An 18,954-nucleotide genomic window follows, 5' to 3' on the forward strand; every position below is an offset into this window, starting at 1 on the left:
AAGTTTTAAACTTAACAAATTCATTCCTTTCTATCTAATAAACTCAATCACACTTCGCGCTCATCATAATTATCATCACATACTCACTTATAAATATATTAATAACTATTTTTCAGTATTTTTATGAATATAGCCTTCATTCCAACTCATCTTCATCTATCTGGGAAACTTTACTATTGCACTGAGACATTCAGGATAAATTTCAGATTTAGTTTCATAGAATAATAGCAAATACCGAAACATATCTGAAAAACAATCTGGTAATATTTCATTGGTTCATCTTCAATCTCCACAGACACATCATCGTTACTAATGCCTCAATTCATCGTCAGTCTCCACAGCCTCACAACTGTGGTACTTGCTTGACGTATCCGGACAACTGTCAGCAACAGACAAGTCGTCGGACGACGCGGCCGGCGCCTCGTGCTCAGCTAGAGGCATGAGTTCCTCTTCGCCGGCGCTGTAGTGCGCGGGGGCTCCGTTGCGCTTTACAGCGGGCTGGGGCGGGTCGAGCCCGCGGACCCAGGCTGGAAGGAGTTGGGTTGTTAGGTTTGATTTGTAGATGTGGATGAATAAATCTGTACCTCAGAGGTAAACCGTAATAAGTCCACTTTTACTCTATTGAGATCGCGTGAATGAGCTCTATAACATAAATGTAAAAAAAAGAGACAAAAAAGTGGACTTATTTACTGATTACCTCTGAGGTACAGAAATTGAATGATTATAAATGATTCATATAAGAGTGTGCGCGGGGGCTCCGTTGCGCTTTACAGCGGGCTGGTGCGGCTCGAGCCCGCGCACCCAGGCTGGAAGGAGGGCGGGGGGTTAGGTTTGGTTTTGTTTCTGATTTGTAGATTTGGATGAATAAATTTAATGTAGTGCTTGTAAAAAGGTGCGGCTCCCAGCCGTGGTAGATAAGGACTCATTTATAAGAAGGTAGTATGTTATTAACAGCTCATAAGTTCACCAGACATAATATTTTATATGGGGTATATCTAGTTTAAAGCTTAGGCAAGCAAGTATTTCACATCAAGTAAGTCACATAATAATAATTATATGTTAGAGGTACTACTATTCCTACTAAAAACCTAATTTCATCAAGTCTCTTTTACGATTCTGCACCCGGTTGTTTGTAATCTTGAAGCTTATAAATCAGTGTGTGTATAGGGGCTATATTAGCTAAGCTCAAGTGGACAACATTGTAAGACCAACTACATTTTTATGGTCAAAGCTAACTGAAATAGGGACTGTACAATAAATAATACTTATTGGGTATTAAAGTTTTAACAGCGTATATGCACACCTTGTGATACCTTGTGTAACGTAGTCTAGGAATTTACGATAGAATATATTTCTGATCAGCCAATTTTGGTGCTTTCAGAAAATATACTCTAGAAATATACTAACAGAGTTTATCAGGAACTACGGAGACAAACTTTTATGGGTAGTTATCCTTACATCTCTGTTTTTACTTCACAACCCCAACACACCTCAAACCTTCTAAAAAAACACACATCAGACCACTAAACTTCCCAAATCGGATTCCAATTTTCCCCGTATGTGTACAAATCCGAGCTACCTACTTGGAAGAACGCCATTGTCAACCAATTAATCAGCTTAGCGCTAGCTTTGCTCCCCGCCGTGCTAATCAGGGAACTCCACTTAGTTTTAAGCAGCGCTTAAGTTTAGCGCTAAATGTAATCCGTGCAGCGATAAACGGAACTAGTTTTACACTCGTTCGCTGCAACTGCGCCTCTGAAGCCGGGTTTAAGGATCTTATAAAACCTGGTTAGTGTTTACTGTTACTAAGTGATAATGAACTTAGCTTGAAGTGCAATGTTGTGGCTGGAGAAATCGAGTTATCGTACAATTGGAAAAGAAAACAATATACAATTGGAACTGTGCGGTGATTGGATTGTTTAGAGAGTTGGTTGGGGCTCCGCGATATTTCTAGGGTTCCCTCGTGTAGTTAAGTACATAAAATCATGGAAAAGGCTTATTTGTAGCGAATCACATGTGTAATTGAGCCATTGACTATACCAGAAACACATGACACTACATACCAAAGTTTGGCCAACACAAAATGCCGTCCATCATTAGTAAACTAGCCCCTACATCTCTACTCACTGGGTCTCCTTTCAGGAGGCACGGGCTGCACGGTGGTGGGCGGCGGCGCGCGCGGCACGGTCGACCGCAGCTTGCGGGGACTCTTGGCCAGCGCGTGGGATATGCTGGGCAACCTGGCATTTCAAGCGTTTCGATTAGTTGAAGGCATTTATAGACTAAATGGGGTGACGATTGGTAAAGATTGGATGCGGAGAGCTATAGATTGCATCCAGTGGCTAGCTTTGAGAGAGGTCGCTATACAGGGTGATTGGAAAGTCGATGTATTCCTTTAAATGGGTCATAGACGAAGGCATTTCCAGTCGATTGAACCCCATAATGCATTATCCGATAGTCAACCATTTCTGAGTTATTTAAGTTTTAAGTTTTTTTAGATTTTTCCCAAAATTTATGTTTAAAAGCAAAATATTTAAAAAACTAACCATTTTTTAAATACTTTTTTTGTTGTTTTGCATCAGTGACACCTTAGTCAACTAATTATAATCATTTTCCCTACTGAGATTGGTCCGCTTCTGTAATTGTTTTGGCTATATCTTGGTCATACATTAATCGATTTTAGATTGGAATATGTCATTTCAAAGCTTATTAATTGACTATGTTTTTAAGCTGTTGTGCCTGAAAATTTTTCAGATAAAATTCTTTTTTAATTTAGCATTTTTGTTTTCACCTTTGGTAAAATTTTCTTAATGTTTCACCTATTTTGAAGCACTGTGTCTAAATGAAGTTGGATATTGCGCATTTAATGGTTGTAATTACTTTTTTAAGGTGTCAATAATGCAAAACAATAAAAAACTATTTAAAAAAACCGTTAGATTTTTAAATATTTTGCTTTTGAACATAAATTTTGGGAAAAATTTAAAAAAACTTAAAACTTAAATAACTCAGAAATGGTTGACTTTTGGATAATGCATTATGGGGTTCAATCGACTGGAAATGCTTTCGTCTATAACCCATTTGAAAGAATACATCGACTTACCAATCACCCGGTATATTATAATTGTTTGAAGAAGAAGAATTATCATACCTCTAAATAAATACGTGTTGGGAATTACGGAATAAGAGCAATCTTTCAGTTTACTTCACAAGCTCTAAGATAGGAGTTCTATAGATGTAGGTAGTTTTATCAGAGAGCTAAACAAATCTAAACTTAACGCAAAGAAAAGAAAACCCAAACTTTTATTGGTTTTCAATTAACTGAACATTGTTAGAATTTTGTTAGAAGACCTATGCCTCTATGAACCACAAACCTGATATCCAAATGCGATCCCCTCTCCGTGACGATCTTGTTATTCATCGCATACAGCTTAGTAGTTATATCCCTTGCTATGAGCGTGGTGACGACACAAGCCAGGTACTGTTCTTTGACGAAGAGGTACTCGAGTGAGGCTCGCTGCCAGTACACGTAACGGCATGATGAGGCTGCTACTATTGATACCTGCGGGATTGGAGGCAAGTGTCATTTGTTTTTAACTAGATAGTGTCGTGCTTAGCCAAGCATCTCTCAAAAACTTTATCGTAATTCGTAAGCTATGACTACTATTGCGAGCATATTCTACATACATATATAGAGTGACCCCCAGGTCTTCTCACGGCTAGCGTTCGACCACATCGCGTGGCCTTCTGTGATATGAAATGTTGTTAGAGCTGAATGACAGGTGAAGTGGATAAAGTTAGTGAAGATGCACGCTGGGAGTTCAACGTAGTAGTAATTTTAACTAATTCTTGTATAATTATGCGATGTGTATTGTGTCGACCCATACCATTTCATTTTTGGTCTCGCCCATAACTACCCTCCTGTAATGGGTAGCATGGGTAAAAACAATACACACTTGTGCCCAGTTAGTGATCAAAATTTTAGAACCACACATTTCTACTCAGTTGAAATTTCAAATAATCTTTAGGTGCCCAGTTGAACCTTAGACTTAGACATTAGTACCACTAATCCTCGTCGATATTTAACCCACTTTCTTATGTTTATAGCCACTTTGGTTCGGCCCGGACGTATCTGATAACAATTAGGTCATCAAATAGCGTTTTGGAATGCCATGGGGTAAGCTTTGTGTAATTTAGTTCTGTTCTGGATTTTTATTGTTATTTTATACAGATGTGTGTCAACTACGTGCGTTGAAGATTCGTGCATCGAGTCTAGAGCTGTTGTTCATATTTTGGGGTTCAATACATGATTGAGTGTAATTATTGAAAGCTTTATAATAAGACACTCTCTATAGAGAATGCGTGCTTTAGTACACGTAGGTACACACTATCGAATCCTTAAATATGTATACAATTCTGTACCTACCGCTGATTCCATTTCCATTTAACTACTCGTAGTGACGACTTGATATCGTGCTTAATATGAATTGCACACATATTACCCTTATACCTAATAGAAAGAAAGAAAGAAAGATAAACCTTTATTTGACACAATACGTAATATGTACCTACTGCCTCCGGATTCTCCAGTCAATCCTTTATGAAAAAGCTCAGATTACGTTTATATGATTTGGTAATCAAATGGCGTGAATGCCAATAGTCCTCTGAGTCTTCTCCCTCTTCACAGCAAGCATTCATAGTCCATTGTTCCTAGATAGCTGCTTATCTGCATGTTTTTGTAATTATGTTCACATTCGCTATTTCTATGAAATAACCGAATTTTCAGCATACAAAGAAAAGCTCAAATTTAACTCGATGCCTATTAGACCCGATGCCCCATTTCATGGTTGAGCTACGTTTGGCCTTTTCGGCTATGCTTTGGATAAACAAAATCTAGGTCAGGTCCCACTGTAAACTAGTAAAGAGTACAGTGGGTATGTGAATAAATATTGCAAGCTTCGAGTTTTATGAGTGATGGTTCGGAATTTTTCATTTCAAATACCTAATCTGGAACCTCACGGGACCAAAATCCTTAACTAGCACGATCGAATTAAACGCATAACAAGTTACAACCAAAATTTAATCACCTTCAGCATTATTCTAGAAGTAAATTAAATGGCATTCACAAAAGGTTTCACAAATACACTCCCACATTTTCCCCAAAACCTTATTACTAACAACTTTGTACAGACTCTCTGACCTCCTCCATTACATGGTAACAACAATAATGAAGAGAGTGAACCACATGGAAGTCGGCACCACCAACTTTTTCTTATTACACGACTTAGCAGGGAAGGACTTTCTGTGCCCGAAAATAAACCCCAAATTGCTTCGACGCCCCGATTCTGATCCCGTTAAAGGCACATCCTTTAATGGCATTTCCATAACAGGAACCTCTTGGTACGGGGGTAAAGTTGTAGTTGAGGAGTAATACAGTTCTTGTAGAAGACTCTTCCGGAACACCTCATCTAAGATTTGTCGATAGTTGTTTTGCATTCTAGTGGTGGTGGTTGGTGTTAAGTATGAGTTGTAAATGCGTTTGATAAACCTAGAGGTCTTGGGTATAGATACATCTGAAACTGGCTCAAAGGCTGGCTCTTCTGAATCAGAACCTTCATTAATTTCAGCCTTGTTTAAAATCGGGATGACAAAATGCACTTGGCTGCTTGAATGGTGTTCCGTATGTTCTTGGTTCTGCTTATTTTCAGTGGTGTGTTCGTTAGCGGATGCATTTGGAATGGTTTTGTTAGAAATATCGACTATTACCATAGCGTTGCATTTAAAAAAGTGTGATATTGTGATCGTAAACAATAATAATGATAATTTTGAAATCATTTTGAGACTTTAAATTTTGGGAAATTAATCAGGGGTGGGTCAGTGCCTTAATGGCTGAACTTTTAGTAGAAGGTAGTGCCATCTCTTTATATTACTCTTACTACCAAAAAAGATGTAAGATGGCGTTATCAACAAGACCATAGAACAATAACAAGACACATAGATAAGTAGTATTTGAATGTTAACATTGTCATGATCTATGGCTTTTATGAAGAAATTGCGTGTCAGTGTCAGTTCAGTTGTCTTACAATGTCTCGCAAATAACATTGTTGTAATAAAAGCCTATACTCTCGGTATATCGTTATTTATAAATTTTATATACCTACAAATAAAAATAAACATGGTGTGTCAAGAAAAAGCATCTTTATCCGCAAAAAGTGTTTTTATGAAATTCTTGTGACCTGACAGATTCCATATGGATCCAGGTTCCATGTGGTTCCACGGGAACCGAGCTGAAATGGCGGCACTGGCAAAGAGCGATCGACATCTTCATACCCGCTGAAGATTAAAATACTATGTGTACCAAACTGATAAATGTCGTCAAAGATTTGCCTCGCGAGGATAAATGATGCACTATTGGATGAAATGACTTTATCACCACAAGTGACAAGATTTGCTTCTCTTGGGAAACATAAACTAGCAAAACATGAATTGGTTTTCATGGTGAAAGGAATACACACACCCACTCGCATATTATTTTACAAGTGACATGAACAAAACTGAACTGAAACATTGTTATATGCGAGGTAATAAAGAATTATATAATAATTTGTTTTTTATTTATTGTTGCATGTAGGTAGGTACATAAATAGATTGAACTTAAATTTAGCTGATAAATGTAATAACTGTTGTGTGGTGTAACTACGTTAACGCAAATATGTCTTATATCTTTATAGATTGAAGTTGGTGGCCGGGTCCCCGCCGGACGGTCCGGCGCGGTCCGATCGCGCGATCCAAGGAATCTTATATACTAAACTTCTTGGATCGGGCGATCGGATCGCGTTGGATCGTTTGGTGGGGGTCCGGCTATTAACTTGTGATAACAATATCTATATATACAGGGTGTCCCAATAGGGCACCCTGTATGTATGTACAATGAGGTTGAGCAATATAAAGAGATGGCGTTGTAGGCTCAGCATGACGTATAGAGTATGACAAAAAACTCCTCGAGATGCCACTCTTTTCACAATTGTTTATTTTTTCTCTATGAAATTAATATTGCTCAGTCTATGAATAAAATGTCAAATAACGCCCTCAGAATAAATTTTTCATTGCCTTCTGTGATTGCCTTGCATTTCATTTGGTTTGCTCGTTTGCTCATTGTTTTAGGCCTTGTTTAGGCATAATAAGTTTTAAGCATAGTCTACACAAAATAATTGGTTTGCACCATGTTTGCACTTTGCGGACTCTTCATTAGTTGAAGATGGAGTCGGTTCGTAGGTGCTTATATTGTTCAGATTATTCTATACTTAATTTTATTTAATAAAAAATCACTGGCATATGTATAAACTTTGTAACACCATTGACTATAATCTTACCTTGAATTTCTCATCAATAGTGGCTCGGCTGGACTCAAACTCCGGTGAGTCCAGGAACTCGCACGGAAGAATCGGATGCAGGAACTGGTGCCCGCTCAGCACATTCACCTGAAAATGTATTATTGTTTCAGGGCCTTCATCATCATCAGTTCGTCAAGAAGCGTCACAACGCTCTGACCTCAAAAAAGGAAGTTGGTAACTTAAATGTTACGGCCCATTGTAAACCGAGTGGGCCGTAATACTTAAGTTACCATCTTCCTTTTTTAAATAAGTACTAGGTTAAGTATATTATTGAAAGAATAGGTAACCCCCCGTGTACCCCTATGGTACATTGGTAAAATGATGCTCCAATTTTCTTTAATAAATACAGTGCTTATTTAAATTATTATGATGTAGTCAAACCCTCCCCTATCTTCAATAAGCTACGAGTATAATACGCAATCTAAATATTAAAGACATGCTTCGGAAATGGCGGCATTCTTCACTTTAGCGATCACGTTTCTGTCGTTAAAAAAACCCTTTCAGGGTTGAAGGTACGACTAATAATGGGCCATTTACGTGCCTATTAGAACTGTCACGTTAAATTGTTTTATACCAGCTACAAAATATTGGGAGATATATCAGCGGGTTCCATAATTTTAAGATAAGTAAAGACGTGTGCATCGTTTCGGCGTTATCGACGTAGGTAAACGTCACTATATCGCGATTTACCATAAATACCTACTGCGCCGTAATTGGTGTAACACGTATTTTATTTTATCTGCCTTACAATGTAGGTGAGTAGGTATTATTAAATGAGTTTAAAGATGTCGATAACAGACCGGTACCGCAGGGTCACAATACTTACCTGAACTTTCAATGAGGTCCTTTGCTACGATGCTACGGCGTAGCAAACATATCACACTGTACATTTTATTAACGTTTAACAAGTTTACAATTCGCAAACTATAAATTTTCTTCTATAGGGTTAAGGTACACAGTCCTTAATACCATTTTTTATGGTTCAAATCAGCTTACCTTTCCCGACAGAAGTAATCCAAGGCGATCAGTCTTGGTCAAATTCTGCATAGCGTAGGCCTCGCCTGCGTGTAAGGACATCACATGAGCAAAGTCGGGCGACACCATCCTTTTGAATTGCAACCTTGACACCTGCACAATAAGATCTAATATCACTTGACAATGTGATGAATGGCTAGGTAGGTAGGTAATTGAACTGCCTCTGTGGTCTAGTGGTAGAAGCTTCGCTTCATGGCCCAGAGGTCCCGGGTTCGATTCCCGGGTGGGACCATCAATTTGTGTTTCTAAATTGTGGTTCCAAGTTTGGTTAGGACATGGACATAGGCTGATCACCTGATGTCCGAAACAGTGAAACGATCCATGCTGTCGGATGGGCATGTAAAGCAGTCGGTCCTGCGCCTAGCTCTCTCCAGTCGTGTCGGTCAATCCGTCCCATTGGGTTATGAGAGTGATGGAACAGAGAGTGCTCCTGTGTACTGCGCACACACTTGGGCACTATAATCTACTCCTGCGTAGATGGCTGATCTCAAATGAGATTGGCCGCCGTAGTCGAAATTCGGCTAGGAGGACATTATTTATTTATTATTAGGTAGGTAATAGGTATTCTGTAGGCAGGAAAAGGTTACAAAATAGGTCCATATTGGGCATGCCGCCCCGGAACAAAGGGTCGCCGTGTGTATTGTGTTGGAGCACGCAATGTTTTCATTTATGGTGAGAAAGCATTTTTATAATTCATGAGGAAATTACTATAGGTACCTAATTACCTACCTTCATTGTAAGTAAAAGTTATAGGTTATAGATGTAGACATACCAAAGTTACGTTACGAAAATAGTAGGTACATATTAGAAGATGTAGGTACTAATACTAACCCAGAAGTCGTTTGAGTTTCGGAGATATTTTGAGTTAATTGGAAATATTCTGCAATTACGACACATCTTCACTGAAAACATACCTCAGTGTCTGAAAACAAACGTTTTCAATCAGTGCGTGTTGCCAGTGATGACTTACGGAGCCGAGACGTGGTGCTTCACCAAAGGGCTTATCCACAAGCTCAGAGTTGCTCAACGTGCTATGGAAAGGGCTATGTTAGGCGTGTCCCTGCGAGATAGGATTCGTAATGAAGAAATCCGCAGGAGAACTAAAGTTACCGACATAGCCAAAAGGATTAGCACGCTGAAGTGGCAATGGGCTGGCCACGTAGCCCGCAGAGCCGACGACCGCTGGAGTAGAAAGGTTCTGGAGTGGAGACCCCGTGTCGGCAAACGGCGTGTCGGTCGCCCCCCCAACCCGTTGGTCTGATGATCTGCGGAAGGTAGCGGGAAGCCGCTGGATGCAGATGGCGGGTGACCGTTTGGGGTGGCGATCGTTAGGAGAGGCCTATGTCCAACAGTGGACTACAGAAGGCTGAGAGAGAGAGAGAGAGAGATTCTGATGCACTGTTAAATGTACTTCAATATTGCAAACGGCGTGGGCGTCATAAAGCTAGTCTTTTTCGCTTCATCATCATCATCATGATGATATGCCAGGAGTACCTAATTTGGTGCTATCGTCACTGGATCTTTTTTATTGCTCGTAAGAGTCGTGTGTGTATTACTATTACCTGCTCAGAAGGGCTAGCACGGGGCGCAATTAAGACGTGATAAAAGTTCTCCGTCGCGCTCGCTCTTGTGGCTGCGCGATGTGAGTGAGCCCGATGCAAAACTTTTGTCACGTCTTAATTTCCCGTGCTAGCCCTTCTTTATGTGAAATTTTAAAGCTGTGGTAAAAATAACCCACCTTAAACGGCTCAAACAGCGTATGATACACCTCCTCGAGCTCCGGGTCGAACTTGACGGGCCTCATCTCGTACACCAGGTACACCACCTGGCCCAGGTTCAGGAACACAAACGCGAAGTTCCACGAGAACGCGTCCGGCGCGCAGATCACGTGCCACGACCAGATCGAGTACAGCATGAAGGCTGGAGAGGGGAAGATGTGGTCAGATCGAGTACAGCATGAAGGCTGGAGGAGGGAAGATGTGGTCAGTGAAGGTACAGCATGAAGGCTGGAGAGGGGAATATGAGGTCAGATTGAGTACAACGTGAAGGCTGGAGGGGAGGAAAATGAGATCAGTGAAGGCACAGCATGAAGGCTGCATGGAGGGGGGAAAAATTTGCTCAGTGAAGAGGTTGGTCAATGTAGATAAACATAAATATATGGGAATGTGCGTTGAACATGGCGATGTTACTGGTGGGAGGTGACCACCCACCAGCGGCGGATGATCAGTAAAAACTGTTATGGTGTTTCCGATAGAATGCTCTAAGCATGCTTAATTATGATTTAACACCATCTATAGTTAATAAGACTTTAAAAGTATTTTATTTTCGTATTTTAAATATATTTTCAACAACACGTCATCTTTGAATGTATTTCCTAGGTTTATTTATTTATCCAGCAGTTATCACAACAGACATAACAGTAATAAATTTTACATAATATAACGGTTTATGTTTGAATTTTAACCTTCTGTATCTAGGCATACCTAGAGTCAGTATTTTTAATTAATATTAAAGTACTTACCAAAAATAAGGATAGTATGCATCCAGAGTTGTCCTTTCTTAGTACTTGGAGCACAGTATGAAGCTACGAATAACATGTTTGATAACTGAAACAAAGTTTTAAATACGTAATGGTACTTAAAAGGTACCTACTAATGTTTATTTTGGTAAATACCATAAATTAAGGTTAATTCATATTTCATGCCAAAGCATTAAGTACTACATAAATATTACATAGGCAGTTACCAAATTTCTTACTGCTAACTATCATGGTAATTTACAATAATTATTTACTTAAGTAATAAATAAGACACTTACCTGAAATAAAGGATGCTGTGAAATTCTCCACATAGGGCACCAAGGCCAAAACCAGGGACCTAGAAAATTATTTTTTATTAGCTTCTCAAAACATAAACCCAAAATATGTATGTCGGAAAAATAAGTGATTGTAATAAAATATAATTTATTTACCCAATGGCATGGAGTAGTTCACCGATCCCATGTCTTGAAAGGTTCCGTTTTCGCCCGGCCACGAGTAATTATAATCGCCGACCTCTACATGATTCTCCGCTTGTACCCCGGACAGACCACCTTGACTCATTTCAGCAAATAGAAAATCTAGATTTTGCTAGATACTACGTTCTTACAACCAGTATAGGTACTTTGAATGAACTTGAAACATGTAAAATTTCTGTTTTCTCCCTTTTATCTTCTCTCCTGAAAATCGTGAAAATTGTTGTTGGACATTGCTCAACCTCTATATAGCTCTATCTTTTTCGCGCCAAATCAATAATATTTTCACTGTTGTGTTGGTACCTCTGCGTAAGCTGGTCACACCAACTCTACTTCCGCCCTGTCTAGGTTGTCTATGGGGCCTGATCTCAGAATAAGTAATTTTTGTGTATTCAATATTTTTATAATCATACCCTCATAAGTAGGTATATACATATTATTATGATAATAAAATGTTTGTATCAATCAGATCATGGAAACAGCAAGACCATATAAATGTATGAAACATTGCTTGGCTGAATGCTGCTCAGAATAAAACGCCTCATTTACATGCTGGCGAAGGTTAGTTTAACGTACCTCCAATGAATTATGTGAGCTGACTTTGGTTAATCTCCATAAATTGCATACACGACGCGAGTGAGGACTTGCGGATTATCCCAAGGAACATAACATAATACTTCTCTAAGATTAACTTATCCTCAGTCAATGTGTAAATGGTGTATATTATTTTGAGAATTTCGGAACGCATTATATTTTGACATTTTGTTTCGTTTGTCTTGTCTCTGGCTGGCTGGTTGTCAAATTGTCAAAAGTGTCATTTTTGTGATGTGATCGGGTTGGAAGCGAGGTTTTACAACTCTCGTAGTCTTCAAATAATTATAATTGCAATGCGGTAGCATCGGCTAATTAATAAATAATTCATCAACATCTCGGTACTATGCCTTAAATTTCTTATGTTATAGTAGTAAAATATCTTGTGGGAATGCCGAACATGTACAGTGTCACCGTCGACAATGGTAAGTCCAGCTAAAAACTGCCCTTGCTCGTGTATTTAATGACTCACATACATATAATATTGCTAATTGTGAAAATGCCCAAAACTAGATACATAGTTTTGGACTTCTTAACTATATAGTTAAGAGAATTTCATTTAAAAAACTTATGTGGCACTGCTGAAATCTACGTCACTTTAACCACTCGATCGACTTTACAAAACGTGTATTCACACTATTACTATATTACACGAGGCATATACTATAAGTATAGTTATGTCTTTTATCTTATATCTTAAGTTACAATTATTATTTTTTTATATAAGTACTTAATGTGAATTCTTGAAGCTCAACATTTAACATGAATTTAAATCACTGCACTTAAATTTTCAGCCTCTTGCCGTCATGTTTCATGCACTACTTCTCACTAATTTATCATATCAATACATAATCACACATTGGTACGCTTTTGTTTGTCAAAATTAACATGATATGTCGGGGATACTGTTGGGGTAAAGATAAACACAGTAAACTATTATGCAACAGAATATTAACATAAAATAATTATTATTCCTGGAATTATGAATAAAGGTTTGTTTGTTTATAAATAATTCTTACCAAGTTTAACTATTTCTTGATTAATAATAAACTGAGTGAATGAAGAATCTGATTGTTCATGTTCTTAGTTATCAGTTACAAACATAAATAAATAATTGTGTTATTGTGTTTATCTTTACTGTGTGTGTTGATGACACTGTGTTTGCAATAGCTACTATTTAACAAATCATTACACTTATTAATATGTGCACCCATCCTCTATACAAATATAAGGTATTTTTACTTCCATTTTAACATGTGCCATGGTTCCATTTATGTTATATTATTTTTTTGCTAAGTACATAGTACATACTAGGTTATGGAAAAATCAGAATGATTTTGTCTTTGAACAAGCTAGTAGTAGGCAATTTAGTAGTTTTTTAAGATACTTTTAGACAAGAAATCATCATTCATAATTGTAATATACATCATTTTTACATTGTATAAAGTACTTTAGCTTCAATGATATTTAAATGCTTGCATCACTATCATTATCTATTTATTTGTTCATGAACATGACATTGTGATTCCAGATTCCAGAAAGTATATATTTTTAAGTTTTTCCAGACCTAACATTTTAATTGTACTAATTATGGCTGAATACATTATATTGGTTTTGAACAAAAACATTTACACACTAATTCATAAAAAATAATCTTAACATCAAATACAACTGATTGTTTGGTCACTCCATTGTACCAATAAATTTAAATTGTAGTGCCCTTCAATTGCTTATGCTCACTCATACTCATAATGTACTTAAATTGAGTGCAATCATTTCTATTTATTTAGACTGAGCAGCTTAATTTGTAGACATCTCAAAAGACTTAAAATCATCTCTTACTTTATGAATATATTTTAAACTTATTGTTATATTACTCGTAGATAAGCATTGGCACATTTCTTTTCTGTTAGTAGCTACTAAAAAAAAAAACACAGCTTAATAGATGTATGGTAGGCTTTTGTTTCAGAAGTAGTATTACACCATCCATATTTAGCTGTTATGTCCAAAGTACAATCCTCGTATGCAAACACTCTGTTCTCAACTGCGTCCAACAGATATCCCCGACCAGGAATGCAGACCGTTTGTTGAATTCGCAGACGATTATGAAGTTATCGGTGAAGCACACTGGCAAGTTCTGGAGACGGGTGCTGAAGATCTCATCATCAAGATCTATGGGTACCAATATTCAAAATGGCGCACCATATTGTTCCACATCTTTTGCATAGCACTATGTGGACTACCGTACTTTGTTTTGGCCTCCTACCCCACTTACAATACCCTGAAATTCATAAAATGCAGTTTGAAAACGGCTGACGTCATATGTGGTAAGTAACCTTACATATCTTACAGATTTACAAATCTTACATTTGGGATCTTAAAACTGCAATTATTCAGTGGTCCGAAGCCAGGATCTCATGTAGATATTAGAGTTTTCGCAAATGTCTAATTTACGTTCATATGTTTACCAAAAACTTCTCTTTCAGTAACGGATAATGAAGGAACTTTCAAGCTGGAAAAAATCCTAGAAATCGACCTGAACCTTTCGAACCACAGAGACAACAAAGTCCGTTACTTCGAGTACCAACACAACCGCTACATCTGGCTCAAAGACCAAGGAATTTACGCCAATGTCCAGTCACTCAATGAAAAACTCACTCTCAGCTTACTCATGGAGAATATGGCAGGAATCAACAAGCGGCAGCAAAATGAACTGTAAGTATAGCCACGTAACAGTACCTATTGCTTGTAAGAGCAAGATTTAATCCATGTTGCTCATTATTTTTTGCTGCCGGCGCGCCACAACATTCATTATTTAACGTCGAAGTCAACGACACGATCTCCTAATCTATATAATTATAAATCATATGGCTCTCTACACAGAATAACAAAAACTTACACCTTTTTTCCTTACAGCATAAAACTCTACGGCCCGAACTCAGTGGAGGTAGAAGTGAAGAGTTACTGGAAGCTGTTTGTGGACGAAGTGTTCAACCCATTCTACCTGTTCCAAGTGTTCTCTATCATCCTCTGGTCACTAGACGAGTACTATCAGTATGCCACCTGTGTCTTCATACTGTCTGCCGGGTCTTGCATGGCGTCTTTGTATCAGACTAAGAAGGTAATTCGATGCTGTTGATATAAAATTATGTGTTATAATTTGTGTTGTCTATCGTTTATGTTAAAAAAAAAATGAAACTTTATTCTAAGCCTCTTACAACAAGAGCTTAGCTGCATCCATAGAACAACGCAGACTCAACATTCACTATCCTCAAGAAACATACTACCATTCCCCAAATCATCTGTCTACTTAAACCCTAACCACGACCACATAACCAACCCACCTAACTCCAACAGATGAGCATCCGCCTCCACGACATGGCCGGCTCCACCGTCAAGCACACGGTCAGCGTCCTACGACCCTCCCGAGGAGGCAAGGAGGAGTGTGTAGTCGCAGCGAACAGACTAGTGCCCGGTGACGTGTTGATACTGCCGCCCGCCGGCTGCGTCATGCCGTGCGACGCGATGTTACTCACCGGCACTTGTATTGTCAATGAGAGCATGCTCACTGGTGAGTGATGTGTCTTTGGACTAAAGTAGTCTGGGGTAGAATAAGTTCTCAAAATAAAACTCGAACAACTTTGCTTTAAGTTGAAATTATCCTCGAGTTTATCATCTTCTGAGGATTGCCGGTCTACTCAGGTTGTTTGAAGACCTTAGCATTTCTACTGTAGAAAATTTTAAGTATTACTTAGGTATAGAAAAAAAAGTCTTTATAGTCCTCCAATAACTTGATACCCCGCACATAATCTTTATAAACCGCAGAGCCGAGTAATGATCTGTGGTGTAAACGCTTGATTGCGGAAAGCGTGTCAAATGACAGTAATTGTAGTCTAAACATTTGTAGTGAAGTAAACGATATATGTCCACTGTATGACCACCACTGTTTTATAGGGATACGTTTTTTGCACAAATATTGCATATGATTCTGAAACAACAATTCTACGATACTGTAGGTCTTTGTCACAAGTCTTTATGCTGATTCATTTATGTTTCTTCTAGGTGAGAGCGTCCCAGTAATGAAGGGACCACCGAACGCATCCGCAGAAGTTTACTCCACTGAGAACCACAAGCGACACACCCTGTTCGCCGGGACACACGTCATACAGACCAGATTCTACGGGAATAACCAGGTCAGTAGTAGGTACACTATAAGACATGTGGAATGTGACCAGTGGCGGCTGGTGCCTCAGATACCCGGTGGTGCACTTTATGGGTTTAGTAATTTTTTGGAGAAAAATAGATTAACTATTACAATTAGAAGTAAAAATATTATAAGTATATTTTACCTTATTTATTGACGCGAAATAGCTTCTCCGCCGAAACGAAAACAACACACGGAAAGCAAAATAAAGCATTTAGTCTCTCACATCCACATAACCATTTCTTTTTATTGAACATTTCACTTTTGAAAATTCAGGTAGGTACTTACATATAAGTTTCATTTTTTGTTTTACACTAAAGGCCGAGGCGGCCCAGCAGATTTAATGTCCAGTCTATTTTGCAATGTCCTATTGCTTTTTATGAAGTCAATATTGTATTTTGCACTCATTTTCACTCACACACACACAAACACTCACGAAATCTTTACTACTTTCTTAGTTAATAAGTAATTAGCAAATTAATTTCGTATTCGCGCGCGAAAGGTGAAACTGACAATGTGACAATGACATGACAAGTGCATCGTTCGTAGGTCACGCCACCGGTCAAGGCCACCGCCCGCGCCTCCCGTGGCGTCATTCGTATTATTTCGGCAATTTCCGGTCGCGTGCGGCGCACGAATTTATCCTAGAACTGCATACAGTTTGTACTGAGCATCTTCCGTCTCACGCGCCGGGCGATTTCCATCCTGTTTCATACTGTATGTAGGAGCTCGCCCCGTGCGACAATCCGAGCGCACGAGGCCGTTTTTGTTCAAGCAAAAATAAGATCTAATTCTTTCGCAGTAGCAATCAAAATAGGCCAGCTCGATTTCATTTAACTCGTAACGATAATCAGATTTATGTAATTTCTGTTTAGGGTGTAGGTATTGGTTTTTGTTGTGGAGTTTTTTTTACACGTACCTACTAGTATGGTATAGGAAGAAGGAAGGTACATATTTAGAAGGTTTTTAAATGGTAGTGCGTTGCACGGGCGCACTTGAGGTGCAGCCGCCACTGGATTAGTTGCAGTCTAATTTAGCTCTTACCACGCGCGAGTTAAAAATGATCGAAGTTCAAACTGGAGGTCATTTTTACAGCTTACGAAGAAGGAATTTTGGGACGACTTAATTTCACTGTATTAAATGTACCGATTGTATGACATCTTTCTGGTTCGTTCGTTTTTGGTCAAGCTATAGCCAACCCCTTGAGACGTTTAGTTAGTGATTGCCCATCGTACATAATTAAGTGCTTACCGACTAAACAGAGCTAAACTCTCTTCAAATACGACGTTGAAAATCTAAATAGATGACTTTGCTCTACTTACAACGAGGATATTGATTTGACACAAGTAATAAATCGATCGAGTCAAGGTTCAATCAATTACTTGTGTAGTGAGTTAAAGATTAATGTGGAATGGGCCTGCTTTACAGCTAAAACTAGGACTTTTTTCTGGCAAATGTTATCTTATAGACGGATTCCCAGAATAAATTTAATCTGTTTGAATATATTGGAATCAAACTCAAAGAACATTTTTTAATACAGAGAAACGACGTGCTTAGTTAATTTAATAGCGATCTCATTCTAGAAATATAAGGTTCTATAATATTTTTTATGCTGCAAAACAAAGATAAATGTTTATTCGGTATCCAGTCCCATACTTTTATGTATACTAATAAGAACTATACCTTTCAGGTGCTAGCAAAAGTGGTGCGAACGGGTTTCTACACAGCTAAGGGCGAGCTCATCAGGAGCATTTTGTTCCCGAAGCCATTCGGGTTCCAGTTCTACAAGGATGCCGTCAAATTCGTCATATTCCTGTTCTGCATCGCCGCTATCGGCATGGCATACTCCATCTGGCTTTACGTGGAGAGAGGTGTAAGTTGTAATAGATATGAGACTTTGCCCTAATGCAGGATTTACATTACACTCGCATTAAAAGAATCAACTTGAGGAATGGTGTAAAGAAAACAAGGTGTAAACACCGCTTTGGATTGCTTAGCACTGTTAGAATGTATGATCACGTCTTACTTATGAATATGATAAGCAAAAGCATAATTTCTCACTTGCTTCGGTTTTCAATAGAACATAAATTATATTTACATAGAATTTACTTCTAAATATTCTTATAAATATAATTAGTCGCACAACAGTTACACATCTCAATCATCTCATCATAACAATCTATACAAATATTGTAAAAGCAAAAGTTAACGTCAATAGAATTTCACACTTCATCACTAGAATAATGGGCTAGTCGGTAAAACCAATAGCTACTTATGAACGCAAACGAAAAATATTAACTTTGTAATTGTAATTATCTATTACTCTTTTAAAATTTACAGCAATCGTTAAAATATTACCTACTATATTCCGTTTTCAAGGGAAAACAACTTTATTTACCAGGCATAAGGATCTGTCAATCAAACATCATAGGGTTTATGCTATATTTTACCAATTATAACAGCGTAATCTCTTTTCAGAGTGTCTGGAGCACGATTCTGCTTCGAACCCTGGACATCATCACCATAGTCGTACCACCGGCGTTGCCCGCCGCCATGACAGCCGGCACTGTCAACAGCCAACAGCGACTGCGCAAGAATAAGATCTACTGCTTGTCCCCACCAAGGATCAATGTGTGCGGGAAACTGCAAGTCATCTGTTTTGACAAGGTATGGTACGAGTATAACGCTCCAAGATAAAGATATTATACGACACTGACGGAT

The 18,954-nt window shown here is 38.4% G+C and overlaps 2 protein-coding genes across 9 annotated transcripts in view; one reads left to right on the plus strand and one right to left on the minus strand.

The window, feature by feature from the left end:
• Positions 1 to 217: 217 nt before the first annotated feature.
• Positions 218 to 11,789, minus strand: LOC105389848 (popeye domain-containing protein 3). The gene is made up of 9 exons (XM_038105681.2): positions 11,397 to 11,789; positions 11,244 to 11,302; positions 10,948 to 11,032; positions 10,165 to 10,346; positions 8,388 to 8,519; positions 7,371 to 7,478; positions 3,372 to 3,559; positions 2,128 to 2,240; positions 218 to 527 (listed from the first exon to the last, which is right to left on the minus strand). The coding sequence occupies exons 1-9, from the start codon at positions 11,524 to 11,526 to the stop codon at positions 310 to 312; spliced, it is 1,215 nt and encodes a 404-aa protein (XP_037961609.1). The 5' UTR covers positions 11,527 to 11,789; the 3' UTR covers positions 218 to 309.
• Positions 11,790 to 12,237: 448 nt separating this feature from the next.
• The window catches only part of LOC105389847 (polyamine-transporting ATPase 13A3), a 28,850-nt gene continuing 22,133 nt past the window's right edge, over positions 12,238 to 18,954 (plus strand). For 6 of the 8 annotated variants that reach the window (XM_048628843.1, XM_048628847.1, XM_048628848.1 and 3 more), the window contains exons 1-8: positions 12,238 to 12,454; positions 14,087 to 14,356; positions 14,516 to 14,744; positions 14,946 to 15,150; positions 15,387 to 15,600; positions 16,092 to 16,222; positions 17,924 to 18,106; positions 18,712 to 18,900. In XM_048628843.1, the coding sequence (XP_048484800.1) occupies positions 12,421 to 12,454; positions 14,087 to 14,356; positions 14,516 to 14,744; positions 14,946 to 15,150; positions 15,387 to 15,600; positions 16,092 to 16,222; positions 17,924 to 18,106; positions 18,712 to 18,900 (1,455 nt within the window). In that variant the 5' untranslated portion in view covers positions 12,238 to 12,420. The remainder of the gene's footprint in view (positions 12,455 to 14,086; positions 14,357 to 14,515; positions 14,745 to 14,945; positions 15,151 to 15,386; positions 15,601 to 16,091; positions 16,223 to 17,923; positions 18,107 to 18,711; positions 18,901 to 18,954) is intronic. The other 2 variants (XM_048628849.1, XM_048628850.1) reach the window with 2 other exon arrangements.

Source organism: Plutella xylostella, chromosome 22 (genome assembly GCF_932276165.1).
Source record: "Plutella xylostella chromosome 22, ilPluXylo3.1, whole genome shotgun sequence".
In the NCBI taxonomy this organism is placed as follows: Eukaryota; Metazoa; Arthropoda; class Insecta; order Lepidoptera; family Plutellidae; genus Plutella; species Plutella xylostella.

What these genes read in the sequence shown, in the direction of transcription:
- LOC105389848 (XM_038105681.2), bottom strand. Translation starts at nt 11,526, where the DNA reads ATGAGTCAAGGTGGTCTGTCCGGGGTACAAGCGGAGAATCATGTAGAG. An exon ending in CACAGCATCCTTTATTTCAG is followed by an intron (nt 11,033 to 11,243) that starts GTAAGTGTCTTA and finishes ACTTTGTTTCAG; the next exon opens with TTATCAAACATGTTATTCGT. An exon ending in GATTACTTCTGTCGGGAAAG is followed by an intron (nt 7,479 to 8,387) that starts GTAAGCTGATTT and finishes ATACATTTTCAG; the next exon opens with GTGAATGTGCTGAGCGGGCA.